Source organism: Cebus imitator, unplaced genomic scaffold (genome assembly GCF_001604975.1).
Source record: "Cebus imitator isolate Cc_AM_T3 unplaced genomic scaffold, Cebus_imitator-1.0 Scaffold120, whole genome shotgun sequence".
Classification (NCBI taxonomy): domain Eukaryota; kingdom Metazoa; phylum Chordata; class Mammalia; order Primates; family Cebidae; genus Cebus; species Cebus imitator.
The window spans coordinates 793,182-817,840 of NW_016107435.1; the positions used below are offsets into that span (position 1 = coordinate 793,182).

The window sequence follows — 24,659 nt, forward strand, 5'->3', positions numbered from 1 at the left end:
TATTCCAAACTTCAAGATCTAGTCCACAGTTGCTTTTGTCTGCATCTCTGCTTAAGAGGTACATTTTAACCAGACTTTTTACTCTATTAAAATAATAAGCAATAAAAGTGAAAACAAACCCCATATGCCTTCTTATTGCATTAGTTAAACTTAAAACAGTAACCAACATTAAAGATGACATATTTGAATAACTTTTAAAAGATAGATTTCTATGTTATAATGTGATGTTTTTCTCACCAAAGCTTTAGATTCTCTTTTAATATTTCAGACTAAGGGCCTACTTTGGAATCAGAAAACTTTCTTCTGGTTGTCCTTAACTTCTCTCTGGCCAAGACTCAATATCCCTTTGGTTGCTTATTACCCAGTTCCCAATTATCTCTTCAGCCACAAGCATTCATTTATTCACAAAGCAACCAGGTACTGAGCCTCTTATATGTGTCAGGTACTGTGGTATCCACTGGGGCTATAAAAGCAAGAGCTTATAGCTCAAGGAATTCATGATTGAATGGAAGAGACAAATACATAAACAGATAATTGCAACCTGGTGTGAATGGAGGAAAGGAGCATAAGTGATATAATAGGGATATGTAAAGGAAATTGCTAAGATTTATCCAGATACTGTGTTGGCTCTCAGGGAAGCTGTGTTGTCAGAGTATAAGGTGTGCTATCACAAGGGATGTGATTCATTATGATCAATTAGGAGCAGTAGCTTATACAGTAGAGAGGGTATGGTAGCAGTTTTCTGTCAGGTGGCCTTCCTGAGAGTCTGAGTAAAAGAATCACATGTTCCATTTGATATGGAACACCATGGATTCATTCCCTTGGCAATAACTGGAAAGGTATTGGGCTCATCGCCAAAGAAATTGCAAAGCTAAGCAGGGAACTGAAGTAGATCTAAAATATTACTGGAGCTGGCCATAGCGGAGACCATTACAGTTTCTGGAGTTTTTCCTAAGCTCAGATGGAAATTAGACTCATTCTTGTTTCTGTCTACAGGTTAAGCCTAGACTTTGGCCAATTTTAGACTTTAGCTTAGTTGATTTTATGAAGTTCTATCAGTAAATAACCAGTGAATGTGTTGATAACTAGCTGAGCTCTAAACAGAGTTTAGAAACAAGCATTAAGGAGATCTGGTAAGAAGCAGCCTAACCCAAGTGCTATTGTGGGTAAAGTAAGCATGTACTGCACTTCCAGAGGGAACCTGTGCAGTATGAGGACATCTCAAGCACAGGTTAACAGGAACCCAGGTATGGATATTGGGAAGTCAGGAATGGATTGGTTCTAAGGATAAGGAGCAAATCAGGAACTCAGTTCTTGTTTCCAGAATATAACCGGCAACACCCAGATCTCTGGCCTGAGAGTATGTGGTTACCTCCAACTTGGAATAGGTTTGGTTCCAAAACTCATGTGAAAACAGGAATTCAAGGTTTAAACAATATTAATTATATTCAATAAGAATTTTTAATTACAGCAAATTTTTAACGTTGATAACCAGCTATAACTTATGATTAATAGGCTAGAATAAGATAACCTCCATGAATGGGTTTGCTGTTTATTGCCTAAGAAAAACTTAAATGTTCCATTATTTCTGTATTTAAGAGCTTCTTCAATAGGCCTGCTGCTGAAACTAAAATAAACTCCAAAGAAAGACATGCAGAGAAAAGATTTCACCTGACAGAACACAGACTCTATCTCTAAAAAATAAGAAAGAAAAAGAGGCATCTCCAGGAAAGATGGAACATGGAAATTTTGTTTTGTGTGTTTACTTTGGGGAGATTATTTCTTAGAATCTAAGCTAGTTCAGTCTTCAGCTCCATCTTTGCTTCTCCTATCTTTCAGCTTCTTAGAAAGGCTGTGTTTCTCTTTGTAGCCATTATAAGCTTAAGGGTTTTCTCTTTAAATCTTAAGTTTAAAGATTGTCACTTCCCAAATATATGTTTTTAAGTTTGAGTGTCATCTATTGAAATTAGATTGACTGTAATCTATAGAAATTAAGAATTTTTCTTATATAAATCCTTTCTTCCATGTTCCTTTAAGTCTTTTCCCTACCAATTCACAAATGGTCTCCTCATATGTTTCCAAGTATGTAATACAGAATTGATGGTAATGATTTTCAGTTTAGCAATTAATGTTTTAACAACTGAATTTATATAATTCGGATTTTCTTGGCTTACATGTTAGCTTTCCCTACTGAATTTTTTTTCTTTCTTTTTTTTTTTTTCCCTGAGAAAAAGTTTTGCTCTTTTTGCCTAGGCTGAAGTACAATGGCACCATCTCAGCTCACTGCAACCTGCGCCTCCTGGGTTCAAGTGATCCTCCTGCCTCAGCTTCCTGAGCAGCAGAGATTACTGGTGCCCACCACCATGCCTGGCTAATTTTTTTGTATTTTTAGTAGAGATGGGGTTTCACCATGTTGGCCAGGCCGGTCTTGAACTCTTGACCTCAGGTGATCACGCACCTAAGCCTCCCAAAGTGCCATATTGACCTTTGACATATTATACTTATTGATGAGTTTTTACTAATTGGCAATTTGTGATGCCAAAAGTACCATTTACTGAAATAGTACATAGTAATGAAAGATGTTTTGTTGATTATAGGATTTTTAAATTAGTAATTAACATTTAAAAGATATTATATTGGTCTAAGTAAGCAAAAAAGGTATTTAAAATGAAATAGATCAGCCAATGAAACCTATTCCTAGTAACCTAAGGATACACTCCTCATCGCGGAACCACAGATTCATTGTGCTCCAGTGAAATGGCTATATTTGTTTTTTAAAAGGTCCAGAACATTAACATGTTACAAGATCATTGTCATTTGTAAGCAACCAAGACTCACAAGAGGTTTAATAAGCTGGTTTGATGCCATGTTCCACCTTTATTATTGTTGGTTTTTTTTTTTCTTGACTGTTCATAATAGTGATGTTAAAGCTTTAAAGAGTTTGGGATTTTTTGAACTTTGGAAAATTCAGAAGCAAAGCTAAATCTCTTAAAGGTCTGAGTTCCTTGTGACGCTTTGCTAGTCTGCTGGCCAGCTGCCACTTCTTTCTCAGAGGTTCCAGTAGATCAGGTATGTTCAGCAGAACTTCATGGACTGCTGCAAGTCAGCCTCCTATGCACTCTGAAGTTTAGCTTGGTCAGAACTGTATCACAGTAACAAATGATAAATTATTCATCTTATGCCATTAGAGCATTCTCTAAGTAAACAGTCTATTGATAAACTCTGGAGAAAAAAGCAGATGGATTCTCTAAGTGTTTGAAAGTAGTTAGGTGTATGCAGGCAGAACATGATTAAACCAAGCTTATTTATTTATTTTTCTCCGAAAAGAGTTTTAGTTTATGTCGGTAATATTCCAGTTGACTAATTGTTTTACAATAATTTATTTGTATGTGGTAGACACACAACAAATACCTGTTGAATGAGTGAATGAATTTCCATTAAGTCATTTGTTGATGTTACATATTCATCTTAGAAACTATACAGGTTTAAAAGATAATGCAAATAATAGAGTTTTGTCCAATATAGTTTGAATTTTTGTTTGGGGATTTCTATTTATGCTTCTACTCACCCAACACATTTTAAATGTTTGTTTGAGGACTAATATTTATGTTTCTATTCTGGTAAAAAGGTGAAGAAGCAAGAGGACCAAATGATCTCTAAGGACCATTCTAACTCTAAACTCATTTTCAGAGAACAAACGAGACCAGATGAATACCCATTCCTGCTACAAGGTAGACGATAATTATCAAAACTAACAGCAGACATTGCTTTTATTGGCAATTCATTGGAAGCATTCTCTTCAAAACATAGAAAAAGTCAAGCGTGCTTAATATTACAATAATATTTAACATTATTTTTATAGACCTACACCTCTAGCAATTAAGGCAATGAAAATGAGATATAAATGTTGAAAAAGAGAAGCTACAACTGTGGCCATTTTGAAAGAATTTGTGATTATCCACTTAGAAAATCTGAGAAAAAAAGTTAGGATTAGTGAAGGAATTTAATAAGATAGTTGGATATGAAGCAAATATACCAAAGTTAATAGCCTTCCCACACGTAAGAAATAACCAATTGAAAATGTAATAGAAATAAAAGGTCTCATTCCTTGTTCAAATTACACAAACTATGAAATGCTTAGGGGTAACTCTACCAAAAATTTGTTTTTAATTTATGTGAAGAAAACTACAAAATTTTATTGCAAGACATAGGTGAGGACTTGAATAAGTAGACATCTGTGTTCCTAGGTTGGAAAATTCAATGTTGTGAGACTATCAATTCTCCCAAAATTTAATATCATCTCAAACAAAATACCAGTAGCATTTTTAAAATAGAACTTGATACACTGATTTCTACATTACATATCAGTCATCACAAATATTTTTTAAAAGATTGACAGTGGCCAGGTGCAGTGGCTCACACCTGTAATCCCAGCACTTTGGGAGGCTGAGGCAGGTGGATCATGAGGTCAAGAGACTGAGACCATCCTGGCCAACATGGTGAAACCCTGTCTCTACTAAAAATACAAAAATTAGCTGGGCATGGTAGTGCACCTGTAGTCCCACCTACTTGGGAGGCTGAGGCAGGAGAATCACTTAAAACTGGAGTTGGGGGGTGCGGAGGTTGCAGTGAGCCAAGATTATGCCACTGCACTCCATCCTGGAGACAGAGCGACTCTCCATCTCAACAAAAAAGATTGACAGGTACAGTCTTGTTTTACTTAATGTCAAAACATATTCAAAAGATATAGTCATTAAAACAATGTGGTATTTGAGTAGGAAGAGACAAATAAGTTGGTAGAAGAGAATAGAGAACTTAAAAACCAACCCAAGTATTGGTTTTCTGTCCTGCTCTCCATCCCATCTCATTCTCCAATCAGATGAGCTGAGTTCTCCTAGTTGAGGATAAGTAGACTATTCTGGGATCAGACCAGTTTACTGGGTTATCATAGGGAAATTGTTATTTACTTTTTTTTTTTTTTTTTTTGTGACAGAGTCTTGCTGTGTCACACAGACTGGAGTGCAGTGGTGTGATCTCGACTCACTGCAGCCTCTGCCTTACAGGTTTCAAGTGATTTTCCTGTCTCAGCCTCCCAGGTAGCTGGGAATTACAGGCATGTGCCACCATACCCAGCCAATTTTTGTATTTTTAGTAGAGACGAGGTTTCACCATGTTGACCAGGCCGGTCTCGAACTCCTGACCTCAAGTGATCCTCTTGCCTTGGCCTCCCAAAGTGCTGTGATTACAGGCATGAGCAACCACGCCTGGCCGTTACATACTTTTTACCAGTCCTTTTTCATCTGAGCGGTCTTCATGTGTTTTATTAGACTGTGTGCTTCATTATACTAAATTGAGCAGAGACAATGGAGGAAGCAATGAGTTGGCCATACTGGGAACCCCCTTTAAGCACCAGGCCTCTGGTTATCTCTTTTATACATAGTCTTTCCTTTTAGGACATATATATATATATATATATTGCCTGAGGCACAAACCCTTTCCAAACTCCTTCCTGATCTTCTTTTAAAATGGTGCTAAATAGAAATGTGGGCACCCACCTAATAACATTATCAAACCCCCACCTAATACCATTGCTAAGACAACAGGAGTGGATTCATACAGTGGAGTTTTAATGACAACCTTCAACTCTGCTTGGTGAGATTTCTTCTCATATCCTTACTCAGGGGGTTAAAGAATGCAATGTTTTCTATAGTTCTTATTTTTTCCCACTTCGGCATAGGATGGATTAGAAGTAACAATCACAGGCCATTACTATAAAACCGTAGGGAAGTAATAATGAGTTCCTGAACAAAGGTGGTGGCAGTGGTTTTGATGTGTGAAATTAGAGAGAGGACTACAGGCTTTGTTAATTGATTGTTAGAAGAGGTAAAGGAGGAGGAGGGGCTGCCAGCATTAGCTTATATGTAAGGTGGATCATATTCCCAGCTGCAGTGGTCAGACAGGTTTGGTAAGCTGGGGCATTGATAGACTATGCTTAAGGACAGAAAGTTTGATGAGAAAACAGGCATATCAGGAGCAGTAGTGGCAACACCAGGTAGAGACAGAAGCCACAGATCAAGTCTGGATTATGTCAGAGCAAATATAGATGTTATAGGCAGAAACTTGGGGTGCAGAATGTTTGACCAAGGCATGCTTCAGATAAGGGTGCATAAACAGTGGGAGCTCCAGGCTGAGTGATCCTCCATGAAATTCACTGGTGAGAAATCATGGTTGATTGATGTCCCCTAGGCCCAGGGAAATGGCCTAGCAAGAAAAAGGCAGAAAAGTCAACTCTTTTACAGATAAGATTGGTTTCCCACCTTGAGAGGAGGAAGAAACCCCTGGGATATGTGTGTACAAGGGGACTAACATGGTATTCTGATCCCTGAGGATTATTCAGGGAGATTATTGCTCATTTTTACCCGTGAGTTGTTCAGTATCTCATGTCTCACCCACGGCAGAGCCAAAACAATTTCCCAGTACCTGTGGATACCTGGGCAGTTTTTATCAATGTATACTGCTGAGCCAACTTGTCTTTAGTATTAGGCTGCTTTGTCTTTCTAAAGCACCATTTTCTTTGAGTCATTGCTCCACTTCAGCAACTCCTAAGACCATTTGTTTATTGTCAAATTCAGCTCCAGGGCTTTAGTCTGGCAGTCAGAAATCATTAGCATGCCATACTTTTACCACACTTTTCCATTAATGTCAATCCTCTGCTCAGGAAGATTATGACCGTCTTTCAGATATGCTGTAGAAACCCCAAATGTTCATATCTTTTCTGGCGTTAAAATTGTAATTTTTCCTGAAACCTTCTTTTTAAGCTCACCCTCTACTGCCTTTCTTCCGTTTGCTTGCATTTAACCCATTCCCTTTCTCTGTGCCTTTTGTCTCTCCAACTAGCATTCTGTCTTTCCATATAGATTGGTATTCATTCCTTAAAGACAGACACCACAAATTCCATTTCTTACACCGTTAAAAGTGGGGAGTGAAACTTTTTTTCAGTTTTTACTTAACTGCTACTGTAATGTTTTGAGAAGTCTTAGTCTTCAGAATGATGAAAAAGATTAATCATTTGCCTGGCTTTTCATTTAATAAGGTGTAACTTAGAAATAAAGTAGTATTCTTGCTAAAAGTTTCTATGGATTGTTTTTGCTATGGCTTCTCAAGGTACTAAATATTTAAATAGTTTTTTCCTTATATGAAATAATTTTTATGAAATAAGTGAAAATATAATTTTTGTATTATTGATAATCATGTAAATTGCTATAACTCCCTGAAGACAGTTTGACTAAAAGGACTTCTTTGACCAATCAGCTTCACTCCTTAGGATTAAGGGAGGCTAGGCAGGAGAACTGAACTCGGGAGGCAGAGGTTGCAGTGAGCTGAGATCTTGCCACTGTGTTCCAGCCTGGGTGACAGAGTGAAACTGTCTCAAAAAATGTATCCTGTGAACTGTTTGTGGATACTTCTAGATATTTTCAGGGTTCAGCATTGTACCATTTTTTGTTATAGCAAAAGATTAGAAATTAACTGAATAACCATGTGGAATTGTTTATGTTATACTATAAACATTTACTATGAAATATCATACAGTTAACAAAAATGGTCTTCTATAAGAATAGTGACATAGGAAAATAGTCCTGAAGATTTAGTAAGTAAAAAAGCCAGATTACTGAACAATATATATGGTATAATCCCATTTTCTTTACCAAAAGAAAGCAAAAACAATTATACCTATAAATTTTTAAAGTCTGTCTTCCAATTTTATACAGTAACTACCAGAATATTTAGTGACATAGAAAAATGGCCCTGATAATTGATAAGTGAAAAATACCAGGTTGCTGAACAGCATTGTGTGGTAAAATCGCACTTTTTTGCCAAAAATAAAATTATTCTTACAAATTTTTAAAAATTCTGTCTTCTAAGTTGCATGTAATAGCCATGCATTACTCCTGTAATCAGGAAAATAAATTTTTTTATTAAAAAAATTAATTTGCTCTGGTTACTTCAGAGAGAAAATAACAGTGGAAAATTATCTATAAAGAAAGGTCTTGAAATGAAGGAAAAGAGACCCCTCCCCCCACATACAACACACTTTCTAATTCTGTTAATTTTCAGCAAACTTTAATTCTAGGTAAAATTCAGACCAGTGATGGTCACTATCCTTTAGTGATCTAGAATTAGCAATTTCACTTTGAATCTAAATATTACCACTAAATGGTTTCCTTAGTGGTAATTATAAGTGGCCTATTGGGGTTTTACTTTCTTCTTTTAGAAAAATAATGGCTGTTGTGAATAGACTTGTAATTAAATACATTAGCCTGTAAGAGTGCATAGTAGACATTCAGCAGGTGCTGGTGTTCCTTCTAAAGGTACCTTTGGCTCCATAATTAAATGTTCTCTAAGACTGAAGCTTAAGAAGTAAACCAAAAAAATCACAAATCACTTCTTCAAAGTGCCAGTTTAAAATCCTTAAGCTCTTAATGATACTTATTATAGGATCTTTTGAATATTAATTAATTTTATGTATGTGAATAATTTATTAATAAAGTGATTAATATTTTTTAGAAGATATTCTCACCCTTCATTTACTCTGTTAATTCACTTTCAGCATAATTAAAAGTATCTTCTAGAAGGAGGTATTAATTCACATGATCGAAATTTGCCTTCTCAACTTTAGGTTGCTATTGGCAGAACAGACACTGAAGACTTAGACCTTTATGCCACATCTCGGGAGAGGCGATTTCGTTTATTTGCTTCTGTAGAATGTGAAGGGCAGTTATTCATGACTCCATATGATTTTATTTTGGCTGTTACAACAGATGAGCCCAAGTGTGAGTATACTTTTGAAATTATCTTAATAATTTTATAATTTTTTTATCTCTAACTTTTAAATGTATAGAGCAGTATAAGTATTTTTAGAAGAACTGAATAATGTGGCATTTCACATAATATTGTGCTATTCAATGTTATCAAACTGGTATTTCTTCCAAACTCTTACCTCTCTTCTCTTTTCAGAAACTTTCAATTGTGCTCTATCTTTCTCAGCATAACATCACCTTACTTTAGATACTCTTTATAAAAGACTCATATTCTGCCTATTCATTCTTATATCAAACCTGAACAGAGTAATTCAGAGAACTGGTTTTGAGGTTAGCCCTGGGCAAGAATTCTACCTGTATTTCTTCTAAATTTGTCATAGCTCCTGTAGTGTTAATATATTAATAGTTTAATTATTTCTGACCTTTTCATGCATTAGACCAATGGTTCTCAAACTTTTTGGCAGTATGTAAATTCTTACAAATCTCTTAATATCTAACTTAACAGAAGACAGCTGTATTCTCACATGTGCTTTTTTATTTGATCTGTTACAATATGTTGTTTTCCATTAAGTATATGAAGAAAAGCTACCTCACAGATATAGGTTGTAAAAAAAATATTTTAATAGATAATTATGGATAGTTTTCCTTGATACTGTATCACAATTGGCTACTGATAGTTTAGGCTTCAAAAGCCTCTACAGATGGTGGTCAAGAGTAATGAGGACTAAGGGTTTCTCGCTGGCTTACCTGGATGGATGGCAGTAGGGACCAGGTTTGAGGAGAAAAATCACAGTTTCAATTTTGGTCATGATCTATTTGAGACACTTTGGATATGTAAAAGGTTACAGTAGGATTTTTCTTAATAATTCATTTCAGTTCACTGAAAGATAACTCACTAAAAATCAGTAAGCCAAATAATCATTTGTTTAACCCATATGTGCTTGAAACTGTCACACAAATACTTAAACTAAAACAATTAGAGCCATTTTTTTCTCCAGAGTCAGTGATATGGCAAAAATGACCCTTAAAATAAATGCTTAATAACTTGGCATATTGGCTACTTGACAGATTAGCTTTTAATGAATTTTTGATTCTTGGGATTATTTCCACTGGATATCAAGGGAGAGATACAAGTACGTATTTAGGATTCATCTTTGCATGATTGCTAACTAATACAATGTATATGAATGACATTGCATAGGAAAGCTGTATAGAATGAGAATATAGATAACCAAAGACTGGGCCTTGAGGAATTTCTGTTCTTTAAAAGATGAATGGACAAAGGGCTTTGAAAGAATGAGCTTCAAAAGGAGACATAGGAGTGGCCAGAGACATAGGAAGAAAATCATAAGGGTATGTAGTCACAGAAGCCAAGTAAAATAGCCAGAATTGCCAATTGAATGGAATTCTACTGAGAATTCAAGTTAATTCAGGATGGGAAAATGCCCACTAGATTTGGTAACATGAAGGCTATTGATGGTTTTTTATAATGATGTTTCAGTGGAGTCATTAGGGCAATTGCAGGAGTGAGTAGCAGATGAAGAAATGAAGACGATGAGTGTAAAGGACTTTTAAAATATTTAGTTGCAAAAGAGAAAGGAACTGAAAGGTAGCTGGAATGGAATTTGAAGTAGACACTTTTGATCATGCAAAATTTTAAATTAAAAAAAATTTTAACTAGAAACTATGAGGGTAGCATCTAAAGAAATGGTAACTACATAAGCAAAAACATGAAATCAAGACAGTATGTGGTATAGTCATGTAGCCATTTAAGGAATGTGTAGGATTATATAGTGATAGGAAAGGTCGAAAATTAAGTGGTGTTCTTTTTGTTCTTTTAAAAATTTGGAGGCTAGGATAAGAATTATATCCCTTATATTTAATCCATTTGATACAACATAGATTCATTATTACTGAATTAGTATAGGTTTAATACTAATTTATTAATAAATATAAATAATCTGTGTTGTACCAAATCAATTAAATAAAAACGTATGGAATATCTATACATCTACTTCGGTATTAAGGGACTTTTCTGTGTGCTACGAGGGATACAAAGTCTGTGCACTCAAGAAATTTACAATATTATGAGAGGACATAAGATACGGAAACAACCAGCTCCAAGGTAGAATATGGTTACCTGGCACATGATAGGTATACAATAAATACGTCTTGAAGGAAGGAATTTCTTAGATGCTAAATGGTATTTTATATTCAATTCTATAATTTTTTCAAACATATTTGAAAGCTATTCTTTAAATGATACTTGATAATCTATAATATTTTTTTGAGTCAGGGTTTTGCCCTGTCCCCCAGTCTGGAGTGCCATGATGTGTTCACAACTCCCTGCAGCCTAAACCTCCCAGGCTCAAGTGATCCTTCCACCTCAGCCTCCCAAGTGGCTGGGACTACAGGCACACACTGCCATGCCACCAGCTAATTTTTAAATCGTTTTGTGGAGACAGGGTTTTGCTATGTTGCCCAGGCTTGTCTTGAACTCTTGGGCTCAAGCAGTCCCCCCCACCAGCCTCTGAAAGTGCTGGGATTACAGACATGAGCCACTGTGCCTGGCCTAAATTTCATATTTTGAAAACTTGTACTTCATTATTTTCTAGAATTTTTTTCTTCACAAAACACTCACTGGAAGCACACTGTTGGACTTTGCTTTTTGGAAATAACTTTTATGGTGATTCTTCTGATAGGTATTTGAAAACCATAAATTAAGAGTAAAAAACTGGTTTCATAATACAAAAAATGTATTCAGGATATTTTATAACCACAACCTCAGTTAATTTCTAACCACCACTTTTCAAACATAATTAAGAACAATCGCATAAGATCAAGATATTCATAAAACCTGTTTTGAAAGTTGGGGTTTTAGAAAAGAAAAAGAATAGAAAAATGTTTCATGGAGTATTAAATCAGATACATTCAAAATGTGTCGTAATGAAATTTGATTTGTGTTTAATCCTGGGCACTTACTGGCTTTGAAAACTTGGTTAAGTTATTTAATCTTCTGTTTCTTCATTTATAAAAATAATAGCCTCATGATTTTTTTTGAAGATATAATTAATCAATTGTGCTTAGTATAGTATGTGGTACACAGTAAACATTTAATATTGTTATGTCATTATCATCATCATCATCATTTGAATTCATAGCCATGATTTTTTTTTCCCAAGACAGAGTCAAGCTCTGTCACCTAGGCTGGAGCACAATGGCCTGATCTCGGCTCTCTGCAACCTCCTCCTCCTGGGTTCAAGCAATTCTCCCGCCTCAGCCTCCCAAGTAGGTGGGATTACAGGCACCTGCCATCATGGCTGGCTAATTTTTGTATTTTTGTAGAGACAGGATTTCACCATGTTGGCCAGGCTGGTCTCAAACTCCTGACCTCAGGTGATCTTCCAGCCTCAGCCTCCCAAAGTGCTGGGATTACAGGTGTGAGCCACCACACCCAGCCCATAGCCATGATAATTTTTAAGCAAATATTTATATAACATTCACTTTTTTTTCCCTGTTTAACATCATAGTCATGATTTTTAAAAGTCTTTGATATCATTTTATGATAACATTCAAAAGGGAAAAGATGGTATGCTGTGTAAATATTTGCTTTAAAGTTATAGATCAAATAAATGTTGAGATATCTGATTGTTGATTATAATTTTGCATTACAATCTTGTTTTGCTTACTTAAATAGAACCTAAATGGTGACTTTCTTTTCTAGAACTATAAAATCAATAATTATTTTCCAACATAGCATCAAGAATTATTTTAATTTAGATATTTAAACATTTATTGTTAAATTTTTCAGACATACAGAAATATATTTAAAATATAATGAACATCAACCTACAGCTTAAGAAATAATATTTCCAATGGAATTGAAGTCCTCTACCTAAGTTATATTTATATATGCAGTAACTTCATATGAAAATAAGGAATTTAGAAAGTCAGAAAATCCTTTGAAGAACAATCTTGATGGCTCTTTAGTCTTTATTTAAAAAGCTAATAATACTGAACATGGTGACATTTCCGGCAGAATGAATATGGCTTTTGTGAATAATTTACCATGGAAATCTCATAAACCCTACAAAACTCAAGAGTACCTCTAACTTCCTCTTTTGATTAATATCTTCTTAGCATTGCATAACAGCATGTGCATGTACTTTTCTGCCATTTATTTTTCTTCTTACTGCTATATTTTAAGAGCAACAGAATAATAAATATTATTTGTATTGTTCTATTCTTTGTTAAAAGGGAAGTGTTTTTGCAAAATGAACGTAGATAGTATCATAGTTAAGGTTACATGCTAAATTCCAACGTGTAGACCTGTGATTTGAATCACTTGATTACACATTTGTATAAATGATCTTGGACAGAGGAAGGATGTTGTTGCTACTTAAAGAAGAAATCTATCATTAGAAACATATTTCTTCTCTTTTGATTTTAAATTGAGTTGTTTTATTGCCTAATAAAGAAAAATTACATAGCAAAAATTGCTTTTATTGTTATTTTGAATTTGATATATTATTAATTATATGAAATAGCACCATTCTGAGGTAGAAAAAGATGTTGGTTGGCATTATTGTAATGTAGCTGAAATAATTAATATTTACCAGTTTCCTAACATAGCTTATTATAGGGCTTCATTGCATCTAAACCTGGCGCTAATTCTTAGGCAGGCATTAAATATTTACATTAAATATTTACAAATCTGAGCAAAGGAAATAGCAATACTGACTACACATTTGTCCCAATATTATAAGTTTTATAGTGTTCGAGATCTTTGGGGATATGAGGAGGAATCAGAAAAAGAAAGTGATCCCTGATATCTTATTCAGCTATAACACTCTTAATTCAGAGATGCTTCTTGAATAGTTGCAGGGAAAAATAATGAAACAGGACAAGTTTCCCCATCACTTCACATAACCTCCCTTTCCTTTCCTTTCTTTTTCTCTTTCTCCAATCCTTCTTCACCCTAGAGAGACCTGACCTATGAATTATGTCATGGAACAATAGTATAGGAAAGATCACAAAGAATACCTTAAAATTATAGTTTATCTATGTTAATATTATTTTATATTCTAGTTTGAATATTTCATAAGTATCATTATTTTTACTTTTAAGCCCACAAGATGTTTAACATGGAGAAAGTTAGGCTAACTTTATTAGTCCAGAAAGCCCCAAATTAAGATGATATCACTGTGGAGAAATGTTTCCTATATCACTGATACTTATTATAAACAGTGCATAATATATAAAACAAATAGATAATATATGTAAGATCAAATTACAGATCCAAATTTTGAGGTTAAAAAAACTTTGCCTTTTGCACATAAAAGTTTAGTTATCAGTTATGGTTATAGATGGTTAGCAAATATGGGTATATATTACATGAAGTATTTATTATCTAATTATCTTACATTTGTTTATTTTAGTTGCCAAAACTTGGAAGTCACTTTCCAAACAGGTGAGTTAAAGCTCTTGGTGGATATACACAAATTTTATATGTGCATGCATTTATGTGTATATAATTTAAATATTACATATTTTTATACATTTTATAATTTTTTTTGCAAATCGAATCACATCAGGTTGCCTTTTTTATCCTCCAGATTATCAGGGAAAAACAAAGATGGACATTTCTAAGAGTTGGTGAAAATGTAGATTACGGGTAAATCTCATGTGCAAACATAAATTGGTATATCCACTTTGAAAAACAATTTGGCATTATCTACTAAAATTGAAGATATGCCTACCTTATACCTAGTAAATGCATGCCTGCATTTAAATTCTGCAATAGTGCTTGCACATATACCTTGTAAAGTTGAGTTTAAATATATTCTACAATCTAGTAATTTCTAGACTAAATACACTGGTATCTAGTATATACCAGTCTATATACCTAGGGAAACTCCTCCTTATATGCAGGAGAGGTTCACAAGAACGTTTATAGATTATATATAGTGGCCCCAAAACTTTAATATATCAATACTAGACCATAAATAAATTTTGATATATTCATATAGTATACTATAGAATAGTGAAAACAAATGCATTATAACAGTGCTTTAACTAGATGAGTCTCAGAAACATAATGGTAAACAAAATAAGCAGTTCAAAAATACAAAGTATAATTCTATTTGTATAAAGTTCAAAACTGTGAAAATGAAATCATTATTTAGGATACATTCATACGTAGGAAAACTAAGGAAGAATTAACTAAATTCAAGATAGTATTCATCTTAAGGATGATAGCAGGAAATATCATCAGTGATGGGCTCAAAGAAGCTTCTAAAATACTGATCATTTTCTATTTTTTAACTTAACTACTTCTAACTTTAAATTGTGTATATATTCCTGTTATACTTTTATACATATGATTTTATTATTTAAAAAAACAGTCTTAGAAATCTGGAGAACGTCCTTAACTACTTAAAGGGAGTCCTTCAAAAGCCTATAGTAAATGTCATGGTCATTTGTGAAACTTCAGAGACATTCTCTTTAAAGTTAGGTATATTAGTCCCCCTTTATTAGTGGGTAACATGCACTAAAACCCCTGGTAGTGAATGCTGAAAATTTAAAGAGTACTGAACCTTATACATACTATGTTTTTTTAATCTGATAGATGAGACAACTACTGGGTGCCTAAAAGGTGGGTAGCGTATACAGCGTGGATATACTAGGCAAAGGGATGATTCATGTCCTGAGTAGCACAGAGCTGGACAGTGTGAGATTTTATCATGCTGCATAGAACAGTACACAACTTAAAACTTATAAATTGTTTATTTTTGGAACATTCCATTTAATGTTTTTGGACTGTGGTTGACTGAGGGTCACAGAAACTGTGGAAAGCTAAGCCACAGATAAGGGGAACTACCTTACAATGCAAATATGCCTGCTGTCACAACTCTTGCATAGCATTTTACTGGAAGTCTAGGGTAGTATAGTATAGTAAGGCTGCTATGACAAAGTATCACAGAGTGGGCTAAACAATAGACATTTATTTTCTCTTGGTTCTGGGGACTGGAAGTCTGAGATCCAGGTGTCAGTAGGCTAGTTTCTTCTGAGGCCTCTCTCCTTGGCTTTTAGACGGCTGTCTTCGTCTTCTGTCTTCACATGGTCTTTCCTCTGGGCATGTCTGTATCCTAATCTCTTCTTATAAGGCCATCAGTCATATTGAATTAGGCTTATCCTGATGACCTTATATAATAACCTAATTACCTCTTTAAAGGAAGATTCTCTCTCCAAAACAGTCAGAATCAGAGGTACTGGGGCATAGGACTTCAACATATGAACATTTGAGACCATAATATGCAGCATGAAAAAAAGAGGCTCAAAGGATTAGAATAGAGGAAAACAATATGACTGGATGAAAAATGGAAAAATATATAAATTTTAGATTTGCTTAAATTTAATAAAAATTTAGCAGGGTTGCTACTGGATATAAGAGCAATAAACCAAACTTAATAATATGCTCCACACCAGTAAGAACAATTAGAAACTAGTATTTAATAAAATGCATTTCATAATAGAAACAAGAACTATTAGGTACTTAAAAGCATACCTAAAGAAGATATACAAAACATTATTAAATTATCTTTTTAAAAAGACAAGTAAATGGAGAACTATATCATGTTCATATTGGTAATAAGCCATTTCCTTATGGTAATGATTTTCCAAATCTATCTATAAATGCAGAGTAACTCCAATAAAAATCCCAACCAAATTGATTCAAAATTACTTTAAAAATTAATCTGAGTAAGGGCCCCAAATATTTAGAACAATTCTAAAAAAGAAAGAGGGGGGAAAAAAACATTGAGTTGAGAATAATGGGGTTTATCACATGTTCAGATTAGAAATAGAGCTATAATAAAGTAGTATTGCATCATTGTGAAGATATTTTTCAAAACTAGATCAAGGTAATAGAATATAGAATTCAGAAACAGATCTAGGCATATTGGATAGATCTACAAATCGCTGGCAAAAAGAGTGACCTCTCAATCTTAGATGTTTGAATAATAAATTTTCCATGGTGGGGACAAAATTAAGTCTCAAATTTGCTACTATATAAAAAAGCTAATTTCAGATGGATTAAGTTCTTATTTGTGACAAAAATTCTGTAAGATTACAAGCAAAAATGAGAGGCATGAGAGTTATTTTTTTAGATAAGACACATAAAGCAAAACTCGAAATTATTGGCAGTTTTTACTAAATTAAATATTTTAAACTTTAGCATCAAAAGACAGTGTAAGCAATGTTAAAAGATGTATAATGGACAGGAGAATATGCATGCAACATATTAACAGAATAGGGTAAGTGTCTTATAGAAAGTCATGTAGAACTCCTTTTTTTATCTTTATAAAAAAGATAATTGGCTCAATAAGAAAAAAATAGACAAATGTACCTACAATGGCCACTAAATATATGTAAAGGAGGTCAGCCTTACTAGTAAGTAGGGTATGCACATTAAACCAATGATATGATATTATTTCACACCCACCAGATTGTTAGCTTCCAGAAATCTGACAATACCAATAATTAGCAAGGACAACAAGAAGGAACCAGGTAAGAATGTAAATTGATATATTTATTTAAAAAAATTTTTTTGAGATAGAGTCTTTCCCTGTTGCACAGGCTGGAGTGCAGTGGTGCTATTCTGGCTCACTGCAACCTCTGCCTCCTGGGTTCAAGTGATCCTCCAACCTCAGCATCCTGAATAGCTGGGACCACAGGCACACACCACCATGCTCAGCTAATTTTTGTATTTTTAGAAGAGACAGGATTTTGCTATGTTACCCAGGCTGGGGTATATTTACTTTTGAGAGAAACTTGTCAATACCTAATAATGTTGAAAATACATATGAGAAATCCTTCTTCTAGAAATGCATACTAGAAAAATGTTTTTGTGTTTGTGACAGAAATCCTATATATTAGAGCCCCCCTCCCCCAACCTTCCCACGAAGCTTCATCTATATTTACAGCCGCTTTCCATCACTGATTGCTCACATTACTGCCTGAGCTTCACCTCCTGTTAGATCAGTAGCGGCATTAGATTCTCATAGCAACCCAAACCCTATTGTGAACTGGCATGTGAGGGATCTAGGTTGCATGCTCCTTATGAGAAGCTAATGCCTGATGATCTGTCACTGTCTCCCATCACCTTCAGATGGGACCATCTAATTGCAGGAAAAGAAGCTCAGGGCTCCCATTGATCCTACATGATGATGAGTTATATAATTATTTCATTATATGTTACATTGTAATAACAATAGAAATAAAGTGCACAATAAGTGTAATGCACTTGATGATCCCCAGAACATTTCCCCTTCCCCGCTCCTGGTCTGTGGAAACATTGTTTTCTGAGAAACCAGTCCCTGTTGCCAAAAAGAGTAGGGACTACTCCTATAAATGTTTCTCGAACATCAATTGTAGTAGCAAAAATTTGGGAACAGTATGATGTCAGTCATCAGGGAAATGAATGAAAGATTTGTAAAATAGAGAAACACAGGCTAAATGTAGAAATACAGAGTTAAAATGAATAAATACATTATAGCTATGTGTATTAACATGAGTAGACGTAGAAAACATAAGTTTGAGTAAAAGAGCAATTTGCAAAATAATATTAACTGGCAGTCATTTAAAGTGCAAAGACCTTTTCAAAGGTCCATGAAGTCAAAACTATTTTCATCATGATATTGAGAAGATACTTGTTTTATTTACTGTCATTCTCTCATGAATATATGGTGGAATTTTCTAGAGGCGGTTTGGTAATGATGCCATTGCTCTACCAACTAATAGAATGTGTGTTTGTGTATTCTTGTGTTCTAAAATTTGTTTTCATTTTCAAATAAATTAAATATTGATAGATATAACCCATATAAACAATATATCTTTTGGGTTCATAATATTTTTAAGAATATGAAGAGTTGCCTTTCAGAACTGCTACTATAGACAACTGCTATGTAGCCATTAAAATGAAAATGAAGAATATTTGACAGGAAAATATGCTCATGATATTATTATTAAATGCCAAGGGTGAATTATAAAACAGTATGTAGAGAATTATTTAATATTTGCAACAATACCAAAATTACTATATAAATATGCCTAGCTAGAGAATTGGACTAAAAGGATGTTAAATAAAGTGTGTGTGTGTGTGTGTGTGTGTGTGTGTGTGTGTGTGTGTGTAAAACTTGCCACCCCTAGAGACTCAATTAAGGTTGGTTTAAAACTTAAGTTTGTCATCCCTAGATTACAATTAGTTTTTGTTTTCTGTACTTACTAATTTTTCTATAATATATATGTATTAACTGTATAATTTTATTAAAATAGTACTCATTTAAGAAAATTGTGTAACTCCTTTAAAAGGCAACTGTAATTCTAGGAAACTGAATTTAATTCAGCAAATATTTATTTTCTGCCTACAATATAATGCTAACACTAACCACTCTGAGGTTAAGCATAGTGCCTAGCAAGACTGCCCTCATTTCAGATGCTTGTTGCAAGTTTGGGGGCTCCAGGCCACCCACACTCTGACCTTACTGTCTGCAAGTCTGAGAGGTTGCCACAGCTCTCCTCAGGTTTAATCATTTGCTGGAATGACTCATAGAACTCAGAAAATGCAGCACCTACAGTTATGGTTTTATTAGAAAGAATACAGAGTAAGATCAGCCAGATGAACAGACAAGGCAAGGTCTGGGAAGGTCCTGAACACAGAACTTCTATGCCCTCTTTTAAGAACATGGAGTTGGGGTGTGTCACCTTCCTTGCCCAGCAGCATGTTCACCAACCAGAAAGCTCCGCTGCGCTTGGTACCTAGAATTTTTACTAGGATAGGCATGATTGATTGAATTCGCCGTGTGACTGAACTTTATCTGTAGCCTCTCTGTTTTCCCCAGAGGTCAAGCTACAGGCCCAACTCATCACAGTTATTCTTTCTGGTAAGCAGCTCCCCTCCTGAGTCATCTCCTTAGCATAAACTCAGGAATGAATCAAGGATTTAGAATCTTCTTCCTAGGAACAAGGAACAAAGGCCAAATTCTTTATAATATAGCACTGCTACATATGAAACCAAGCTGGGAATTGGGCTTAGGGAGATTCCCAACATGGGTGGAAATATAAAGATTTTCATAAATTTTAGAAGTTCTTAATGTTAACAGAGAAGACAAGATGAATGTGTTGATTGGATGATTTAGACCAGGAGAAACTAAATTATTACTAAAATAAGCTACTTGGAGTCAGTCAGGGTCTCGCTCTGTCATTTATTAGCTCTGTGACCTTGGGTGTTACTTATCCACTTTAAGTCTTGGTAAAATATGCATAATGAGGGTTGTTTTAAGAATGACATATTGTATAAGCCTATTGCCAAATACGTAGAGGGCACACAATAAAAGCTAGCTATGATTTTTCAATCTTACATTTTGATTTTTCAGTCTTACACTGTAGCTGAGTTTAAGCTAGCACAGATGAGGTTGGAAGACATGGAAACAATAAAATAGAGAAAGATTAGTTAACATTTATACAGTTACAATAGAAATGGTATAAATTAAGCTACATAAAATGTATTTAGAATGTTGTTTGTTAAATTTAAAAATTTTTTTTTGAGACAGGGTTTGTTGCCTAGGCTGGAGTGCAGCGGTGTGATGGTGGCTCACGGTAGCCTCCACTTCCTGGGCTCAAGTGATTCTCCCACCTCAGCCTCCTGAGTAGCTGGGACTACAGATGAATGCTACCATACCCAGCTGATGTTGGCTTGTTTGTTTCTGAAACGGGGTTTCACCATGTTGCCCAAGCTAGTCTCAAGCTCCTAGGCTCCAGGGATCTATACACCTCGGCCTCCTGAAGGGCTAAAATTATAGGTGTGAGCCACTGATCCCAGCCCAGAATGTTTTATTAAATCTCTTACTCTGACAAAAATGTTTGAGTTTACTGTTGCCTAAACAATAAATATCCCAGATTCTCATTTCAATTTGGACCTGAATTATTCTGTGCCATTGCTATACTATAATTAGATGCACTGATTATCTGGTGGCATTTTTTACTTGCAGTGCAGATATAGAAACATAAAGAAAATGAACACAAGAATCCACATATGGGCTTCAAGGTGTCCATAAATCCCCTAAAAATGCTGTTCCGGCTGGGCACAGTGATGCACGCTTATAATCCCAGCACTTTAGGAGGCTGAGGTGGGCAGATCACAAGGTCAGGAGTTCAAGGCCAGCATGGCCAATATAGTGAAACCTTGTCTCTACTAAAAATACAAAAAAATTAGCCGAATGTGGTGGCAGGCACCTGTAATCCCAGCTACTTGGGAGGCTGAGGCACGAAGAATTGCTGGAACCTGGGAGGCAGAGGTTGCGGTGAGCCAAGATTATGTAGCTGCAATTCAGCCTGAATGACAGTGTGAGACTCTTGTCTCAAAATAAAAATGCTGTTCCTGCCTTTGATATACCCAAAATTTTCTTTTCCTGCTAGCTCAGCTTTGCAGTTAAAAAAAAAATTTATAAATGTCAGAAGGCATTTTTAGGTACAGCTTCATTGGCAAGGATTTGTCTGAAATGCTTGAATGTATGAAAAATTAGAAGATCTTGTTAAAAATGCAGGTTGTGATTCTGTAGGTCTGTGATGGGCACTGAGATTCTGCATTTTGCACAAACTCCCAAGTGATGCTCAAACTTTTGGGGAGCCACATTCACTGGGGAGTGAGGATCAGATCTGAAAATAGAAGTGGGTTCTATGTTTGTTTTATGTGTTTCTAAGCAGACTAATTTTATTGTTTCAAATTATCTCACCAAATTTCAAGTTCTCTCACCAAATCCTTTAATCATTTTTCTTCACAATTAACCAAATTATAGTTTTCACTTAGTTGTTTTTAAGACTATCCACAATAAATTCAAAATTGATTTCGTATATGAGTAATGATCCAAATGTTTAAATTCTCTGATATTTTTTCAGCAGCAGTGATAGATTGATTTTTTTAAAAAAAGAACAAGCTAAGCAGCAGTTGAAGTCTGTGTTCTTTAATATTTAAGTTAAAATTAGAAACAAATTGAAACAGTGACCACAATAACTCAGTACCCATTTTTCTGCTTAATCCAATGTCATCATTCTTTAATCAATGTCATCACTAATCATCAAAATACTCTTCATTCTTTTCTAACATAATCCTTTGTTCATTTATTTCCTCTACACAAAGCCCTCTAAATCCAAATATGTTACAAAAAAGAGACATTACATAAAGCCAGGTGACATGACCATCTCTGACCTTGATATGGAAATCCACGTTTTTCCATGGCTTTCATAAAATGATCCCTTTATAACTGGCTCCAGAACTTAAAGTCACCATTTTATCTTGATTTGGCTGTCTCATATATAACCTGCCGTTATGAAACTTATCTGAAATTTTAGGTAGCTATAATTAAATTTAGTGTAGCCTCTTCATCATTTCTTTTATGTTTGAACTGTGCGCAAATATTGGGTTGTGTGCTTGAATGAGCCACAGGCATAACATAGGATAAATAATGCCATGTTTCAGGTCTTTAAAGTGGAGAATTTTGCATGGACATTTAAACATGTTTTTGATCCATTTTATAAGTAAGTGGTTTACCAATTCATCAGTAGTATAATAACTTCTTTCACAGGAATTAAATCAAATGCTTGCAGAAACACCACCAGTTTGGAAAGGCTCATCAAAGCTATTTCGAAATCTTAAGGAAAAAGGTGAGCTAATCTTAGTACTGGTCCTTTTTTAAAACTATATTATATATACTATTTATATATGCATATTTTCTCATACCTAATTTTAAAATTATATATGTGTATGCATAGAGAAAAAAACTAAAGAAGAAAACAGCAAAATATTAACATTTCTGGGTATTAATGTGGTTCTTGTGTAGTTCCACCGACCATTAAAGGTAGTTTTCATGTTATTGTTTATATATTATTTGTATCTTCCAAATTTCTTTTACAACTAAATGGACTTACATAGCTTAACAAATTGTTTTGTAACTGTATTGAAAAGTATATTTTATATTTACCCAAAGAAAGCATTTTACAAAAATACTAGATCTTCAAAGGTCAATTTTTCTTTCTTCCATTTTGCTTTGAGGGAATTATAGATATTCCTAAAGTAATCAACAGGAAAATTTTAGTGGATGTATCTTTTAACAGCCTAATTTGGACATGTTTCCTTTAAAGGCAACACTTACTGCAAATATACCTGTTATAACTTACTTTATTATTAATGTCAATATAAGGTTAATTTATTAATTTATATATTTCCTGGTAATCAAGTTATATGGCTTTTATTGTAATTTTCTTTTACAGTGTACTTTTTTACACATTTGTAGAAAAAAAATATTAATGTTTTTAATCTTAAGTAATGTTTCTTGGAAATACATTTTTTATATTCTCAAATATAAGAATATGCAAAATAAAAATATTAAAGAAATTATATAAGCAATTATATTTTCCCTTTTCATCAGTTTTAACCAATATTGGTTTGACAGTAATACGCTTCAGCCTGAAGACAAATACTTCGAAGGAGTAGTAGTTATAATTCATATATTTTATTTAAGTAGAATTAGAAAGTTCAAATTGCTTCCCCATGGTTTACATAGAATCTGAAAGGAAGAGACACCATATCTTTTATTGTAGGTGTTTCATCAGTAAGATTTTTAAATCTTCAAGAAATCTAGGCCAACGTGTCTTTAAAAACTCTTACAAATTTTTTTCATAGATGTTATCTTAAAAGATTGCCATTTAGATCTTAGGGTGAGATAATAGGATGAGGAAAATTCAAATCTTGGAAGGATCAAGTAAGTATGGTGAATTTCAAATATTTTTCTGAATATACCTCATGGGATAATACAAGTTGGTTCAAATAAAATCCGAGAAAAATAATGCATGGAAGAAGGAATCTGTTTTTAGTTAAGGGAAGGGTTTAATCTGGAAGTCCTAGGTTTAGGCATGTCCTAATCCTTCTCATGTTATATGCAGGTTTGCATATTTTTCCCCCAGGGGATAGAACCTATTCTGTGCCATATGACGACAATGTTCCATTTCTGTGCTGTCTCATATGGTAGCTACTAGCTAAATACGGCTATTGAGCACTTGAAATGTGACTAGCATAACTAAGGAACTTAAGTTTTAGTTTTATTTGATTTTAAATATTTTAAATTTAAATAGCTACACCCTGTAGTACAATGCATATCTGTATCATACCGATTAGATCATCAGGGTAATGCATGATCTCAGAAAATTTTAGAATCATTAGGTGAAATAGAGAAGTAAAAAGAGCCTTGTTTTTTCTTAAGAGTGATTAAGTAGCAGAAGTAGCAGAGAAATTTTAAGACTAAATCTTTAGAGCTATTGAAAACTAATTTTATTTTTATTTATTTATTGAGCCAGGGTCTCACTTGGTCACCCAGGCAAGAGTGCAGTGATGCAGTCATGGCTCATTGCAGCCTCAACCTCCTGGGCTCAAACGGTTTTTCCACCTCATTTTTTGATTTTTTGTAGAGATAAAGTCTCACTATGTTGCCCAGGCTGGTTTCAAACTGCTGGACTCAAACAGTCCTCTTCCCTCGGCTTCCCAAGGTGCTGGGATTATAGGTGTGAGCCGCCTCACCTGGCTGAAGACTAATTTTAAAATTAAAAATTTATCTACTTAAAATATTACCTAGTGAGAAAACATTACACATTTAAACATTAAAAATTATATGCAAGCCGGGCGCGGTGGCTCAAGCCTGTAATCCCAGCACTTTGGGAGGCCGAGGCGGGTGGATCACAAGGTCAAGAGATCGAGACCATCCTGGTCAACATGGTGAAACCCCGTCT

At 34.5% G+C, this 24,659-nt stretch overlaps 1 protein-coding gene across 5 annotated transcripts in view; it reads left to right on the forward strand.

Annotated features, from left to right (window-relative positions):
• The window catches only part of MICU3 (mitochondrial calcium uptake family member 3), a 94,947-nt gene that overhangs the window by 27,855 nt on the left and 42,433 nt on the right, over positions 1-24,659 (forward strand). For all 5 annotated transcript variants that reach the window (XR_001828423.2, XM_017539626.2, XM_017539623.2 and 2 more), the window contains exons 2-4: positions 8,678-8,831; positions 14,258-14,289; positions 22,463-22,541. Coding sequence is in view for 4 of the 5 variants with exons in the window: in XM_017539626.2 (XP_017395115.1) it covers positions 8,678-8,831; positions 14,258-14,289; positions 22,463-22,541 (265 nt within the window). In the remaining variant the exon portion in view is untranslated. The remainder of the gene's footprint in view (positions 1-8,677; positions 8,832-14,257; positions 14,290-22,462; positions 22,542-24,659) is intronic.